This window comes from Ctenopharyngodon idella, chromosome 6 (assembly GCF_019924925.1).
Source record: "Ctenopharyngodon idella isolate HZGC_01 chromosome 6, HZGC01, whole genome shotgun sequence".
Classification (NCBI taxonomy): domain Eukaryota; kingdom Metazoa; phylum Chordata; class Actinopteri; order Cypriniformes; family Xenocyprididae; genus Ctenopharyngodon; species Ctenopharyngodon idella.
In genome coordinates this window covers 15,677,835-15,694,403 of record NC_067225.1, presented here as the reverse complement: position 1 = coordinate 15,694,403, position 16,569 = coordinate 15,677,835, and the positions used below count along the sequence as shown (strand labels likewise).

The 16,569-nt window shown below is 36.2% G+C and overlaps 2 protein-coding genes across 2 annotated transcripts in view; both read left to right on the top strand.

Moving 5' to 3' along the window:
* The first annotated feature begins 3,237 nt into the window (after window positions 1-3,237).
* dr1 (down-regulator of transcription 1) lies at window positions 3,238-6,894 on the top strand. Its single transcript, XM_051898327.1, has 4 exons — window positions 3,238-3,504; window positions 3,590-3,968; window positions 5,402-5,565; window positions 5,699-6,894. Exons 2-4 carry the CDS (start codon window positions 3,749-3,751, stop codon window positions 5,843-5,845), a joined length of 531 nt encoding a protein of 176 aa, XP_051754287.1. The 5' UTR covers window positions 3,238-3,504; window positions 3,590-3,748; the 3' UTR covers window positions 5,846-6,894.
* Window positions 6,895-7,026: 132 nt separating this feature from the next.
* The window catches only part of gng12b (guanine nucleotide binding protein (G protein), gamma 12b), a 60,850-nt gene continuing 51,307 nt past the window's right edge, over window positions 7,027-16,569 (top strand). Inside the window, exon 1 of the mRNA XM_051898330.1 lies at window positions 7,027-8,334. The gene's annotated coding sequence lies outside the window, so the exon portion shown is untranslated. The remainder of the gene's footprint in view (window positions 8,335-16,569) is intronic.

The following is a 16,569-nucleotide window of genomic DNA, read 5'->3' as shown; positions in this document are numbered from 1 at the left end:
GTACAAATTTATTTGTTCTGTTGAACAAAAAGGAAGATATTTTGAAGAATGTGAGAAACTGAACAGTTCTGGGGCACCATTGACTTCCATAGTATTTTTTTTTTCCCTACTATGGAAGTCAATGGTGCCCCAAAGCAGCCTGGTTACAAACTTTCTTCAAAATTGCCAAATTAGGTGTTATTAACAGGGATTTTAAGGTATGGTTGTTATGTGATTTTGTTTTGGAACCCTCAGAAAACTCGATTTTTCTCAAAATTGACTTTGCTAACTCTATCGACTGAGTCATTTTTTTTGTCGGATTCCAACAAATCATACATCATTTTGAAGTTAAAGGGTTAGTTCACCCAAAAATGAAAATTCTGTCATTAATTACTCACCCTCATGTCGTTCCACACCCGTAAGATCTTCGTTCATCTTCAGAACACAAATTAAGATATTTTTGATAAAATCCGATGGCTCAGTGATGCCTGCATTGCCAGCAAGACAATAAACACTTTCAATGCCCAGAAAGCTACTAAAGACATATTTAAAACAGTTCATGTGACTACAGTGGTTCAACCTTAATTCTATGAAGCGACGAGAATACTTTTTGTGTGCCAAAAAAAAAAAACGAGCAAAATAACTTTATTCAACAATATTCAGTGATGGCTGATTTCAAAACACCGCTTCATGAAGCTTCGAAGCTTTACGAATCTTTTGTTTCGAATCAGTGGTTTGAAGCACATATCAAACTGCCAAAGTGATTTCAGTACATGAGGCTTCATTACGTCATAAGTGTTTCAAAATTAAAATGGTTCACCACTGGGGGGCGTGACTTTGACAGTTTGATAGTGCATGACAGTGAGTGCTTTCCAGGATGTAATAATCACTGGATTCGTCAAAGTGTGCCAGATTAGTGGCATCAAATTTGTTTCAAAGCTAAGTTTGAAACAAAGAGTTTTGTGAGCACTTAAAAGCAATTAAACTAGGTGAGCACAACTGTATGTTCTGCTCTGTTTACTGAATATATGTACAAAAGTCTGTATACTAAGAGTTTCTACACATTTTGAATGTTCTCTGCACAACTGTTTGGGAAGACTGCCATGCCATCACCTTTTCCATGCTAGTCTATGCACCTTATTTATAACGTGAGAGTTTTACAGTTTGCACTGTGTTATTCTTCTAGTTTTTTACCTATAGCGACTAATGAATCGAAAGTCTCACACATTCATAGAAAATAGTTTACTTCTGTGTTGCAAAATAAGGTGGATACCTCGAAAGTTAACACACTGTGATTGTGCAATTTACATGTCAGTCATACTTCCTGTCTAAGTAGCCAGTTCTTATAGAATAAGCTGCAATATGGAGAGGGCCATATGGGTGAAGTCAGCAAAATTGGGACACTTTTTGGTAAACTGTGTATTAAATACAAATAAATCTATTCTACCTACACTATTAATGTTTTAAACAAATGCTCAAGGCCTCTTGTATCTCCATCTATGGTTTTTGAAGGAATATGAGTGGTATATAAAAAATATACAGAGATTCAAAGATTATGAGAACCCATTTTTATTCAGAAGCTGTTTTCAGGTAAATTGGGACACACATTTTCATGTTGTTTGTGCTTGGATAATACAGTTGCATACAACAGGATATTGTACAATTATATATATATATATATATATATATATAATGTAAATGTTAAAAAAAATAATTTTATAAAAACAGACACACTAGTGTGTTGATGATGATGCTTAGCTCTAGGTTCATTTTTAAAAAAAAAAAAAAAGTTTATAGTAATAGTCTGCTGTGTTTTTGGTTTCAGAAAATTCTTTAATTCCATTAGATTTTGCATTTTTTTTTTTTTTTTTTTTTTTGCTGCACATCTCTGCGAAAGAAGCTTTAACATTTTTGCCAGTTCCTTCTCAGATGATTCTGACAAAAATGGATTTCTCCCAGAGGCATGACTATCCTCACAGCACCTTTCACTCGTTTCACTCACACAACAGACCATGCCCTGGCCAAAAAACAAAGTCTAGGTTCCTGGCCTGCCTGGCCTTACCCTGTACTCATTGATTGCTCCATTCATTCATTCTTCACTCCACAGAATTATACCTTTCTCAGCTTTCTCAGACATTTCAGCACTTGTAACCATGCCCACGATTTATATTTGACACATTAATTGTTCATATTCAAATGAAGTACTGTTATTACAATATTTCAAGACCACACACAATTATCTATAAAAATGTTTTTAAAGTGCACTACACCAAAAAGCTCATTTGTCCCATTTTATTAGATGTCCCATTTTGTTGACTTTCACCCCTACCTTTTGATGTGAATTCAGAGGTCTGGCTATACGAGGTTAAAACCTGACTATCCAGCTCTAGTGTGTATGGGCCACTCCCAAAAATTCAATTTTGCATTTTTCTGCATAATGGCTTGACATGAGGGCCCCCTGAATACTACAATTTGAATTTAATGCAAATCGCCTGACTGCTGTGGTCAATTATTTTTTTTCCCAATTGAAAAGAGTTCGAAAATGATGCAAAGCTTTATAGGCTGAAATGAAATACCATGTTGATATTAGCAAGCACTCAAGGATTCAGAAGGGGAAAAGGATGGTACAGAGCTTCTAAAATATAATCAAAAATCTCAAATTACTTGTTACAGTACCACCTTGTGGCCAGGTCTCTCAAAAAGTGCCAAATATTATGACGATCATCAAAGAGCATTTGAAACGATAATCTGGATTAGAATTTGACTGGTTGTTCACTAACTTTTCTAAATTGTTCTGTTTATATTTTAAGGCATAAAATTCTACAAAAGAAAAACATCAACATTTACGAGGAGCATTATGTTTTAGTGCCCTTCGTGACCTAAACTTTATGAAATTTTGGGTTCCTTTTTGTCTATGTGTGCCAATAGGCTACACTGTTATAGGCCTAAAATAATGTAAAATTATAAATGTATAGTATTATATACACAATATATGCATATAGCCTAAACAAAGACCATAACAAACACAACAGAGCTCCTACAACTACGCTGATTGGACCCAAATATGCAACCACATGACTTTCCTAAATCCTGAGCTCGCCATTTAAGTTTTAATTCAATACAAACATACCAGTAGGGTACACAATAAAATATTTTAATGGTTTTAGAGATTTCTAAGGTCGAGATGAAACTCCTTTATTTCCGTTTCTTGCAGTAGGCGGCAGTGTCGAGCAATCTCACGAAACAATAACAAGCAGAAGAATCACCGGATATCCGGAAGTGTTGCATTGTGGGGCTCATTTCGTTGATCGCTAACCGAATGGTTGAAGTAATGAATTAAGAGCTTTGGGTGCTAAAAAATTTCCGCTCCGTGCTTTTAGCCGAACAAGCGCGGCGTCTATTGGTTTATCCAGGCAGCTTGAGAATGAGTGATCGGAGTTGAATCATGAATATAAAGGCGCACAGGAACAGCAGCAGCACTGATGTGTGGATGTGGAGAGTCAGCGTAAACTGATCATCCAAAAGGTACTGACTCCTCTCATCCTCCAAACACTTACACTCTCTCCCTGAATTTGAATTCAAAACTATATTCAAAATTGCACTCTCTCAGACAGTATTTTAGCCATCTGCTATAAGAAAGCCGACTACATCGCCTGAATCTCCACACAAAGCCCTCGCTGTGGGTGTATCATCATTAACAACCTACTGAACCCCCTCGCCTGGTTTCGATTCCCTTTAAACTCTGAAGCGTCACGGCAGCTCATCCCTCATGGCCTCTTCATCGGGGAACGACGATGACCTGACGATCCCGAGGGCGGCGATCAATAAAATGATTAAAGAAACGCTTCCCAATGTGCGAGTAGCGAACGATGCCAGAGAGCTGGTGGTGAACTGCTGCACAGAGTTCATTCACCTCGTCTCATCAGAAGCCAACGAGATCTGCAATAAATCAGAGAAGAAGACTATATCCCCTGAACATGTTATAAACGGTGAGGATGGCGCTTCTTGATGATTGTGAGATCACGAACAGCTAATTTTTCATTTTGGAAGAGGGTTTTATTAACTTGTTGTGCAGTAAACTGGAGTTAAAGAGGTAGTTCACTCAAAAATGAACATTCTGTCATGTACTCGCTCTCATACGCCTTCACTTGTATTTCTAGCTTGCTTCTGTTGAACACAAAATGAGATGATATGAGATAATGAGATTTGAATGATAGTGACTGGCAGTCTCGGTCACCATTCACTTTCAGTGCCTCATTTACCATACAATTATTGTTGAAAACAGCCTAAACTGGTCTAAGATGCTCTCCTAATGTTGTCAGGCTGGTCAGATGACTGGTTTTTAAGGGGTTTCGGACACTTCAGCTGTTCAGTTTGGGAGACTTCTTTCTGAAGGACCATCTTAAACCATATTAGATTGGATTAAATGGAAGTATACCTAAACATGAAAATTGTTCGACAAACTCCAAACCTGTATGTGTTTCATTCTTCTGTGGAACACAAAAGAAGATATTTTGAAAAATGTTGGCCGTTTTGTTTATAAAATGAAAGTCAATTAGTTCTAATGTTGTTTTGGACCCTAGTGACTTAAATTGTATGAACAAAAACAGTTCTTCAGTTTATTTTTATTTTTTTTTTAAACATTTCTTCAAAACCTGTTGTTCTAAATAATAGTAGTAGCAAGTAAGTCATACCCTCATGTTGTTCCAAACCTGTAAATAAAGCGATCTCTCTTTAAATGTTTTAAACAAAAGCACAATGGTGGGTCTGAAACTACTACCTTTTACTCAGATCTTGAACCAGGCTGCTTTAAAGGGATAGTTCACACAAAAATGAAATTTCTGTCATTAATTACTCACCCTCATGTCGTTTCACATCCATAAGACCTTCGTTCATCTTTGGAACACAAATTAAGATATTTTTGATAAAATCCGAGGTATATGACTCGTCCGTAGATGACAATATAAAGTATTCTCGTCGCTTCATAAAATTAAGGTTGAACCACTGCAGTCACGTCAACTGTTTTAACAATGTCTTTAGTACCTTTCTGGACCTTTAAAGTATTGATTTTATATTACTGTCTATGGATGAGTTATATACCTCTCGGATATCATCAAAAATATCTTAATTTGTGTTCCGAAGATGAACGAAGGTCTTACGGGTGTGGAACGACATGAGGGTGAGTAATTAATGACAGAAATTTTATTTTTGGGTGAACTAACCCATTAATATACACAAGATTCAGTATTAAATTCACATTTACACAACACATGGATGGGTATGATTGTATTACAGTCATGTAAAAGATTTACAGTGTTAAGATTATAGTTTCTTGTTCACTGGCAGTTGTGCATTTTACTTTAAACTTGTACATCTCTCCGAAAACTAATGTAACAGTGAATGATTTTTTGTTTTTCTTCAGCACTTGAAAGTCTAGGTTTTGGGTCATACATTGCAGAAGTAAAAGACGTTCTGCAGGAGTGTAAAACTGTAGCACTTAAACGGAGAAAGGCCAGCTCCCGACTAGAGAACCTTGGCATTCCTGAGGAAGAGCTACTTCGTCAACAGCAGGAATTATTTGCCAAGGTAAAGATCCTGGAAGCGTGTTAAATAATTCATGAAACAGATATGAACTTTTTACTCTGTAGGTTTCCAGTTTGTTTCCAGCCTTGTAACAAGATTTCAAGTGGCTGTTCTGATGAGTTGTGCTGTCTTGCAGGCACGACAGCAGCAGGCTGAATTAGCACAGCAGGAGTGGTTACAGATGCAGCAGGCCGCCCAGCAGGCACAGTTAGCGGCGGCTTCAGCCAGTTCCGCTCAGCAGGCCGGATCTTCCCAGGATGAAGATGAAGAGGACGACATGTGAATCCCGGCAGGCTTTCTCCGAAGCACACAGATAGATTGACAAATATATATATATTTACAGACATGTATGGTCTCCCACACACAAGCTGTCCTCTGTAAACCTTAGCAGAGAAGGACCTCTGCAGTGTTGTCTTCTATATAAACTTTTAAATCCCAGATCACCAGTATAAATTCATACTGACGGTTCAGGGGCAGTCATGGCTCCTCTCCTGTGATTTGTTGCTATGTTTGCCTCGATTCACTTGTTAACTAGAATTATTAGCTCTTGAAAATCCCTCTTTTCTTTCTTGTTTGTTCCTGATTTAATTGAAGGCAGTTGTCATAAGTTTCACCGTATGTGTGTGGGAAGGATGTTAAAATTCATGTAATGTGGTTGTGGCGTAAGACGCACCATGTTAATTGTCATTGGTTAAATTCAGGAGCTGCTGTTTGAATCGCTGCATCCTGTTTTAGGCGATTTGCGTATTTCTCTTATATTTGTCTTTGTAATATAGTTTGAAGAGACACAATTGGGGAACATTTTTGGAAAGTGATTTTTACAGCCGTTCATCCCTGCTTCCGTATTTCTCTTTGTTCTGCTGAGTGAGATCAGAGAACGTGATTTGTAATGTAGGATGTTGCTTTTTGGTTCATTTTAGTTCAAGTCAGGATAAAGATTGTGTAGATAGGCTTTTACCTGCCCTGTGTTCACATCAGTATTCCAAGGAAAAGATTTACATGTGCAGAATAATATCTGTCTTATAGTACCAAAGATAGAAGAAAATATGAAAAATTCAGTCACCAGATAGGCTTTGGAAATCTGCTCATGGTATTTGCTCTCTGTATGACACGAGTGCTTTGGTGCAGAATGCGCTAAACGCTCTAACTCACACTTTGTACAATGTTTTGATAGCAGATTTTTTTACAGGTGCAATGTGTAAAAGTGGAGTTGTGAATGTGCGGTTAATTCATATCTTGTGATGACTGGTAAGATGTAGTTGAGAAGCGTATTCACATGCCTTTGCAAAAGCTGTATTCTCTAAGCAATAAAGTCAACCCGTTTTATAGACAGCCTGTGTTCTTTCTTTTTCTTTCTTTTTTTTTTTTTCTTTTTTTTTTTTTGGTTAATGAAAAGTTTTAAAGTTGGCATGAAATGGGAGTTACGTTTGTCTTTTCTTGTGACGCATATCATAGTGAAGGTGGGACTTGATTTTGTCCATCGGGAATTGATTGGATAGTTGTTATTGCTGCGATCTTGTGAGTGACAGGTTGGAAAATTTGAGGTTTAAAGGGTTAGTTCACCCAAAAATGAAAATTCTGTCATTAATTACTCACCCTCATGTCGTTCCACACCCGCAAGACCTTCATTCATCTTCGGAACACAAATTACGATTTTTTTGACAAAATCTCAGTGAGGCCTCCGTTGACGGCAAGATGATTAACACTTTCAGATGCCCAGAAAGCGATTAAAGACATATTTAAAACTGTTCATGTGACTACAGTGGTTCAACCTTAATGTTATGAAGCAACGAGAATACTTGTTGTGACTGTATTCAACAATATCTAGTGATGGGCGGTTACAAAACACTGCTTCGTGAAGCTTCGAAGCTTTACGAATCTTTTGTTTTGAATCAGTGATTCGGAGCGTGTATAAACTGCCAAAGTCATAGTGGTGAACCATTGAAATTTCGAAACTCTTATGACATAACGAAGACTCGTTTCCTGAAATCACGTGACTTTGGCATTTTTGATTAAAGTATTAATTTAATTTTCATTAAATAAAAGTGAAAAAAAAAAAAAAAAAAAAAAAAAATCTTCCGGCCAACATCCAATGCAAAATAAATGATCGTGACTACGTATAACTCCCCCAAAAAGTCTAGAAAATTGTGAACGTTTCTATGTAGTCTTCTGACTGAACGTGGAAATACTGCCCTGTAGTCTTTGAACTGTGTGGTGGTGGTTGTATTATGGTGCATCTGACAGATGGCGCTCCTGTAGCCGTAATAAAGACGAGAGTCTTACTATGGCGAAGGCTCGAAACATTAATATTAATTACGTTAGGTGACGTTCTCTCAGTAGCCAAGAGTGATTTGCTAAATCACTCCTGAATTACGTGATTGGACGCTACCGGAAGGTTACCAGGCAACGTCGTTATGACCTAATTAATATTTATAAGCTCTGCCTCTGTCATAGTAGAATTCGTAAATTCCCGCTGTGGACGTGTAGAGAAACTGTTGCGCTCCAGTCCTCCACCGTTCCCACCATTCCGCTTTATGTTCGCGTACAGAAGTGAAAGGTCGATCGGTGTCTGAGTTTAGCTGTATTACATAATCAGAGGCAGTTTTGCAGAGCGTTCAAATAGAATAAAAGAGTTTATTAGGTGACAGTTGTTAGAAGGAGAACTTTATATACTTGTGAAGAATTGCTATCGACAGATCGTTCTGGGTCGGCAGAAATACAACAAGGCTGTTTTTCTATTCCCGTTTTTTTCTCCCACTGAGCCGAGATACGGTAAGTGTCAAACATGTATACTGTATGTATATGTGTTTATACTGCATCACTCTCATAAAGTGTTATTCTGTCCAGAGGTAAATAATCATGTAAATGTTTATAAACACCGTTGCACGGTTTGGTTTGTGTACAATAGTACATTTTGATCTGGCTTTAGTCAATATTTATCTGTTTCGTGTTTGATAGTTGCTCTAATTTTCTATTGCTTAATATTATAGTGCTACAGTATGTAAATGATCTTATTGCTTCATGTTCAACAATAAGAATATTATTGCTAAGATATGTGGTGCATTTATTTGACATGGATGTGTTGCTAAATTGAATGTTATACATTATGAACGATACGATTTTTGTCAGTTTAATATCAGCTAAAATGTGTCTTCAATGGCATATAGCTGACATCTTTAGACAGAGCTAGTAATATTCTGTTCTTTATGCTATGGCATGAATGAGTGATTGATAATATCACAGGAAATTCAACAACATGCTGTTAATGTTATCCAGAGGAAATGTTATCATTCTGACTGACATGAACCAGATCTGTGAACTTGCTGTAAAGGACTTTGTACATTGATCTATTAAATGCAGGCAGTACATTTCAGGTTAGACATGAATCTGTGTTCTGGGTATTCTCATAACAAGAAAAAAAAAGAAAAAAAAAAAAAGAAAGGAATTAATGTGGACATCTTAACCTGTTCTCTGAGTTATTTTTTTGGAAACTTTGATATAAGATATTTTTATATTATTGTATTTACATACCATTTGTAACAGTGACGGATGTTTATAGTAGTCTGTTGTTCCTGTGAAGTTTTTTTTTTCTTTTTTTTTCCTTCTGTTTTTGGGGGCAGTGGCTCTTAAATCTTTACCAGTATTGCCTGCTTAATTCATTTATTGCACTTTCAGGTTGAATTTATTTAATGAAAATAAAATGTACAGTTATAGTTCATCCAATTTTTTTTGTCATTATTTATTAACTCTTATGTCTTTTTAAACCTGAATGACTTTCTGTCTAATGTGGAACACAAAAGAAGATATTTTAAAAAACTATTTAGGGCTTTTCACATTTGGGAAAGTTAACCTTGGGTCATATTAAACCCTGGGTAAACAAAATCCTGGGTTATCTTGTTTCATGTTTCACACTGCTCATAATTTACCCGGGGATAACAATTAATCCTGAGTATTCTGACATTTCACTGTACTGTTCCTGTATTTGCAGTGCACTCTTAGAAGAAAAGGGTTCTTTCAGGCGCTTCATATATATATATATATATATATCCTTTTAGGGGTTCTCATCATTGGATCATTTGCCCCCGGTTTCACAGACAAGGCTTAAGCTAGTCCTAGACTAAAATGCATGTTTGAGTTGTTTTAACTGAAAGCAACTTGCACTGGCATATCTTAAAATATATCAGTGGCATTGTTTTGTCTCAAGATGCACACTGGTAATGTTTTTTTCTAGGGTACGTTGTTAAAAGCTACTTAAATGCCCTAATTGAACTAAGGCCTAATCCTGGCTTAATCTAAGCCCTGTCTGTGAAACCGGACCTTGATGGATTTAGTTTTAATTAATTTGTTTTAAAACCATTTTTAATTTTAATTACATTTTATAAACTGAACAGCTTGTAAACATACTTTATCACTGGAAAAAAAAAAAAATGAAATAACCTCAAACATGAAAGAATTATGCAATCATTTAAGACATTTCTTCTTATATATTATATAGAATCTTTTTGGCATAAATCATTCTTTAAAACTCAAGTCATGAACCCTGTAGGATGTCTATAGAAGAATTGACTGATCTATGAATGCAGCACACAACATGTTTACATAAAGACTCTAGCATTGCGCATCCTCATATTGCCGGCGACTGCTACCAAGTTTTTCCTGAATGGACTTTTCAGAATATAAAGGTAAGAATGAAAAAGTCTCTCCTTCACAGAAATTGACACTCAAATGTTTTTTTATTGATTACACAATTACTTAATATTCACAAAATGGCAGTAAATTATTCAGAATTCAATGATTCTCCCTAATTCTTTTTCATCTTTTAAATTTTCCTTTCCCAAAAGTTTTGTGGAATTGCACACACAGATCGGCCACTAGTCAGGCGACTATAATTACAAATTGAGAGGCTGCAGAGCATAAACAAATAAAATATTTGATCTTTTATTAGTTAGTGTTTTATTTATTTATTTTTTAATAATTGAACTTGATTTAATTAATTAAACTTTTTATAAATTTATGAACCCCCTGCAGTTCCTTCCCAAACCCAGGGATTCATAACCCTGGGTAAAAAGCGCAGCTAAGAACTTATATATTTTATATGAAAGATTCCTCTAACTGGGGTTAAATGTGGGGTTTAGAACGACTATAACCCGAGGTTAAGTGCGGTGTGAAAAGCCCTTTTTGTCCATACAATGAGTCAGTGGTTTTCAAAACAACATTGGACCCCATAGACTTTCATTGTATGTACAAAAAAAAAAAATAAAACCTTTCAGAATAGTTCTTTTGTGTTCCACATAAGACAGAAAGTCATAAAGGTTTGGAACACCATGAGGTTGAGTAAATGATGACCAAATCTATTGCTTTGAAGGAGGGTGCCACAAGCAGTTCCAATATAGATTTTCAAAAATATTCACCTCAAACAGGTTTCATGAGCACTCCCCTCTATCTGTCATTGATTGGACAAACATATAGTTCCACCCCAAATTCATGCCATTGCTTGAGTCTGTGTTGCTTAGTTGTGCCCTAGGGGTCAAGGTTTGGCTGGTCACAGATATGCAATTTGAAAAGCTATTTTAACGGATACCTTTCTCCAGGTAGAACTCCTTGATTGGGAAACTCAAATAGCACCACAGAGACAGTCGATAAACACTTTTCTGAGAAATCAGCCTAAATGGCTTACTCATAGTTATCACACCACCTTTAATTGCCCTACTTTGCAGCATGTTTGTAATATATTCTTTTTATCTATCATGTAGAATCGCATGGCATAACATTCGGTTGGATTATTTCTTGTAAATATTTAGTGTTCATTTCATAAAGTCATACTGAACATTAAGTCAGATAATTACAGTTCGATCACTAGATGTTATCAGGCCAGTTAATCAATGAATGTGGATTTACCAGTTTGGTCCAGCTTTAGCTCAACACAAGTCGCAAGGTTAGCCATTGGCTTTCCCTTTGAACGTAATCTGATTGCTCTGCAATGGGTATTAATTTTAGGATTTGCTAAAGCTTTAACAATGTTATTAAATTGTGTTTTTAAAAATTAATTGATTTTAAGTGATTTTAGAACAGGTTTGAGAAGCACTTCACTAGACACTGCTGTTATGTTGGCTTGACAAACTGATGCACGTTTTAACAGCAAAATATTAAACATGCTACCAACATATAAAATATGCTATATATGATGGACCGTCTCTGTTCTACCCTTTGCGTCTGTCTTCATTATGTGTGCGGTCTCTGGCCTGTGTTAACGTCCTATTTACAGACTTTGTAATTTCCACACAAATGACATTTTGGGAAATTATTGCAATGCAGTTTGTGTGCAAGTCCGGAACAGAGATTGGCCAAAATAAAACTAAAAACCAGTCCGGACCAAAAAAGAAAATTATACATTTAGTCCTGGTTCACTTAACGTTCACACATTTTTAAGACTGAACCTAAAGATACAAAACAACAACAAAAAAATGACTTTAATGACGTTAATTTTGTGACGGAACTTACTGAACATCCAATACAATTGTGAAGAGCTTATAAAATGTGTAGGCGAGTCAAAACAGTACCAGGAATTCTTCCATTGCACACAAACAAAGATATGCTGCAAGGAGACTGCGTTTCTGATGCCTGTTCCAAACTGTAATGGGCAACGTAGCACCTATGATGAGAAGAATCAGGTGCTTGACCATTCAGTTCTTTTAGGGTCCCATCTTGTGACATCATTTCCTGTTTTTGGTTTTTTAGATGTCTTTGGTCCGTGTTGCGTTCATATTTTAGTTGAACCGCAACAGAGAACATTTGGAAATGGACAGTGACCCACCTTCTCAGGGGTCTTGGTCCGCTAGTTTGATGTGCACCAAGGTTTAGATGGCAGTATTTACACTTATTCAAATGAACCGCACTAACAGAGCAATTGCACCAGAGCTTGTTTTAATCAGACCAAACCTGCCAAGTGTTTGGTTGAAATTGCGATGGCACAGAGAATCGTCACCACCTTTTTCCCCTCTAGCAATGGCCCTGTTCTCAAGGACAACTGTCAGTCAAAGTTTAGTGCTTATTTTATCCTGTTGCCATTGAATCTCAGGCCCTGTTTACACCTGGTATTAAGATCAGTTTTGCTCGATCGGATTACAAGTAGACAAGGGAGACATTTCCCCGTTTACACCTGCTGTCTCTTTTGTCCACTTTCAACCACTTGCGTCCTGATTTCTTCGAGGGGAGGGTCTATGGGCAGGTAAATTTATAGGTTTTTTTCAGATCTTTCGATGTAATGGACGAAATAAGCTTGCTCAATTTACATATGAACGCGATCATTACAACAGAAAAACATGCAGAAAGCAGCAGCTTTCGTTTCTGCTCTGACAGCCGCAAAGGCATGCCAAACACTGTGAGTATGTGTTAGAAATCAGAAATGGTGATATAACATCGTGCTTGGAAAGTTTTTTTGTCTTTAAACCAAACTTGTGTTTTTAATCGACAAAGTTTAAATCCCGTCTGGCTAGCGCGCTTTTCATAATGTTTACGCATAGTAGGCGGAGAGTAGGCGGTCTTTTGTTGCTGTTCAAATGCATTCGACCACATGAGCATCTACACTACAAAAGCAATTCAATCGAATGTGTTTTTGACTCCCTCTGGAAGTGATCAAAAGTGGACAAGCTTAAAATGTTTTAGACCCCATTTACACCTGTATTTAGCGTCATTGACTTGTGATCCGAATCGTCCAAACGCATCTTAATACCAGATGTAAACAGGGCCTCAGTTTCAGCATATATTTATGGTAAGTTTTCTTTTAATTTATGATTAACCCACACAAGGCAATAAATGTGTTATAACAGACATGAAGAAACACTTTCTTTCTCTATTACAAACACACCCTGTACACACACACACACACACACACACACACACACACACACAAGGATGACACATTCTACCACTGGCCTGTGGAGACTTGGTTTGATCTGTAAGAGTTTGAAACAGGACTGTTTATCCAAAGAATGAGTATCAGACGAATGGCCATACATTACACACATCAACTTTAAAGTTTTTAGTCCGTATGTGTTTGCTTTGAGGTCATTTGCTTATCTCCCCCTAAACAGAGGTGTACAGTATTAACACAAATTATATTTTGATATCTTCTGGAATTTTGTTGATAACGATAATTAGATGACTTGCTGAGTGTGTTGCTGGTACCTTGGCTGGTTTGAGACCATGACACACCAAGCCGACGGTCTGCTGTTGGCCAGTATCGGGCCATTGTTGAGCGTCTGTCGGCTCAGTTTTTGGGGTGTGATGTGCATTTAAAATATGTCATCAACAACTAATTGTTCAGTTTAGTTCTGTACACACTGCGTAGAATTTGTGTAAATGCGGTTGTCACTAGCTGCATTTTTAGGGAGTTAATTTTTTTGTAGAATGAGGTTGTCACTCCCGTAAATGACTGAACTCTCTGAACTCCTACATAACAGGATTAAAGGATTAGTTCACTTTCATATTAAAATTTCCTGATAATTTACTCACCTCCATGTCATCCAAGATGTCCATGTCCTTCTTTCTTCAGTCAAAAAGAAATTAAGGTTTTTGATGAAAACATTCCAGGATTATTCTCCTTATAGTGGACTTCAATTGACCCCAAATGGTTGAAGGTTAAAATTACAGTTTCAGTGCAGCTTCAAAGGGCTTTAAACGATACCAGATGAGGAATAAGGGTCTTATCTAGTGAAACGATCGGTCATTTTCTAAAAATAAAATAAAAATGTATATGCTTTATAAACCAGCCAGACCGCCTTCCGTATTTTTCCGAAAGCTTACGCTGTATGTCCTACACCTTTCCTATTCAACTTACGGAAAAAACGCGTTCGTTCTGTAATTTGAATAGGGAAGGTGTAGGACATACAGCGAAAGCTTTCTGAAGAATACGGAAGGCGGTCTGGCGGAAGCACTTGCGATTCGATCATTTGTGTTTATAAAGCATATACATTTTTATTTTTTTTTTAGAAAATGACTGATCGTTTTGCTTGATAAGACCCTTATTCCTCGTCTGTTATCGTTTAAAGCCCTTTGAAGCTGCACTGAAACTGTAATTTTGACCTTCAACCGTTTGGGGTCAATTAAAGTCCACTATAAGGAGAATAATCCTGGAATTTTTCATCAAAAACATGGACATGGACATCTTGGATGACATGGGGGTGAGTAAATTATTAGGACATTTTAATACAAAAGTAAACTAATCCTTTAAGCACTGAAAGGTGAATTGACAACCAAATTTTGCTTCAGCATGTATGTGGCTATATATGAGTAAGCAATGAGGTTTTGGTTGCCACAAGTTCTGTGTGAAGTTAACTCATGTTTACTGGAAGTCTGTTTGTTACTAACAGTAAGTTATGTGTGACTCATGATTAGTTCACAGTGTTTAGGAAAGATGGAAACAAAGTTACGCTTGGCTCATGCAAATAGTTAATTTACCTTATCTTTATTGTAATGTCTGCAGATAAATACACATAAGGCTACATCTTAGTTAATAACATAATATGTAGGTTTATTCTTAGATGGTGTGATGCTATCACTTCCTTAGACTAACCTGTCCTTAGACATTTTTCCCTCGTCTTGTGAGTATAAGAATGCTAACCTGCTAATCGTTAGCAGACTCTTTTAATAGCATCTGATTTCATACTTTGGTAGCAGAAACATGATTAGACATTGTAAGTTTAGTTCAGTTACGCAAATAACAGTTAACAGTAGGTAAAACCCAGAAGATGTTGCTCATTTTTAATCCCCCAGAATGGTATAGGGGTTATTCCTCAGTGAGCAGATTGGAAGCAGGTCTGGAGGGGGTGGGGGTTCGGAGTTCGGACTCTTATTATTTATCTTATTCTTACTTATTTTTGGAAGCAGGCATAAGCAGTGTTAGTTGTCTCTAGTGATGCTTGTGATTGCTGTATGGAGACATTTTTTTTTTGCTGTTTGAACTTAATTCATTGAATTATTTTAATCCTAGAGGCATAGCAGAAGAAAATTGGAATTACATTGGAATTAGGCTACATTAAGAACAATGTATCAGTATACAGGGACAAGACACAGTAATGGATATATTCTAAACTGTCTGTTTACATAGGCAGCTAACTTCTAATTTACAATCTCAGTTAAAGGTATAGTTCACTCAGATATGAAAATTATGTCCTCATTTACTCACCCTCATGTTGTTCCAAACCCATAAGACTTGCGTTTATGTGAATGAAAGCCAAAATGAAATCTGTTCAGCATGTAAAGCGATCATGTGTCTTAAGGAAATTTGGACTAAACCACTCAATTCATATGGATTAGTTTTACGATCTTTTATAAACTTTTTTGAAGTGTCAAAGTGTTGAAATCACTCTGATTTCATTAGAAATATCTTTATTTGTGTTCAGAAGATTAATGAAAGTCTTATGGGTTTGGAACGACATGAGGTGAGTAATTAATGATAGAATTTTCATTTTTGGATGAACTAACCCTTTAATAGTTACTCAGAGACTTGATTCTTCAATAATAAGGATGTGTAGCACATATAGGAATATTGAGTGAAAGTTTAGGGGATTTTTTTATTTAAATTAATTTAGTTTTATCGATACAGTTTATTTAGACATGCACTGGTATTCTGTAATATGGTTCATTGTGATAATTAATATCCACAATATTGTTACCATGGACATTTCAAAATATGGTAATAGTTAATTATTATGCTTTTAAATATTAATAGTTATCTATTATGCTAAAGATGTTTATTATTCCCCTATTCATTTATACTTTAATTAGTTAATTTTCTGTCACATGAAATGCAATTATTTGTATATTCAGCTGTCTATTAATCATCATTTATTTGATGCTAATTTCTTCCCCCTTTTATTTCATTTTTAATTTTTTAAAGTCAAAATATGTTAAAAAACTGCATTCTTTCAAGGACATGCATTTAGTGCATGAACTGAGTAACGTAAGTGAAACTTAGCCTACGTGTACAGTTCAGTTGACTGATAA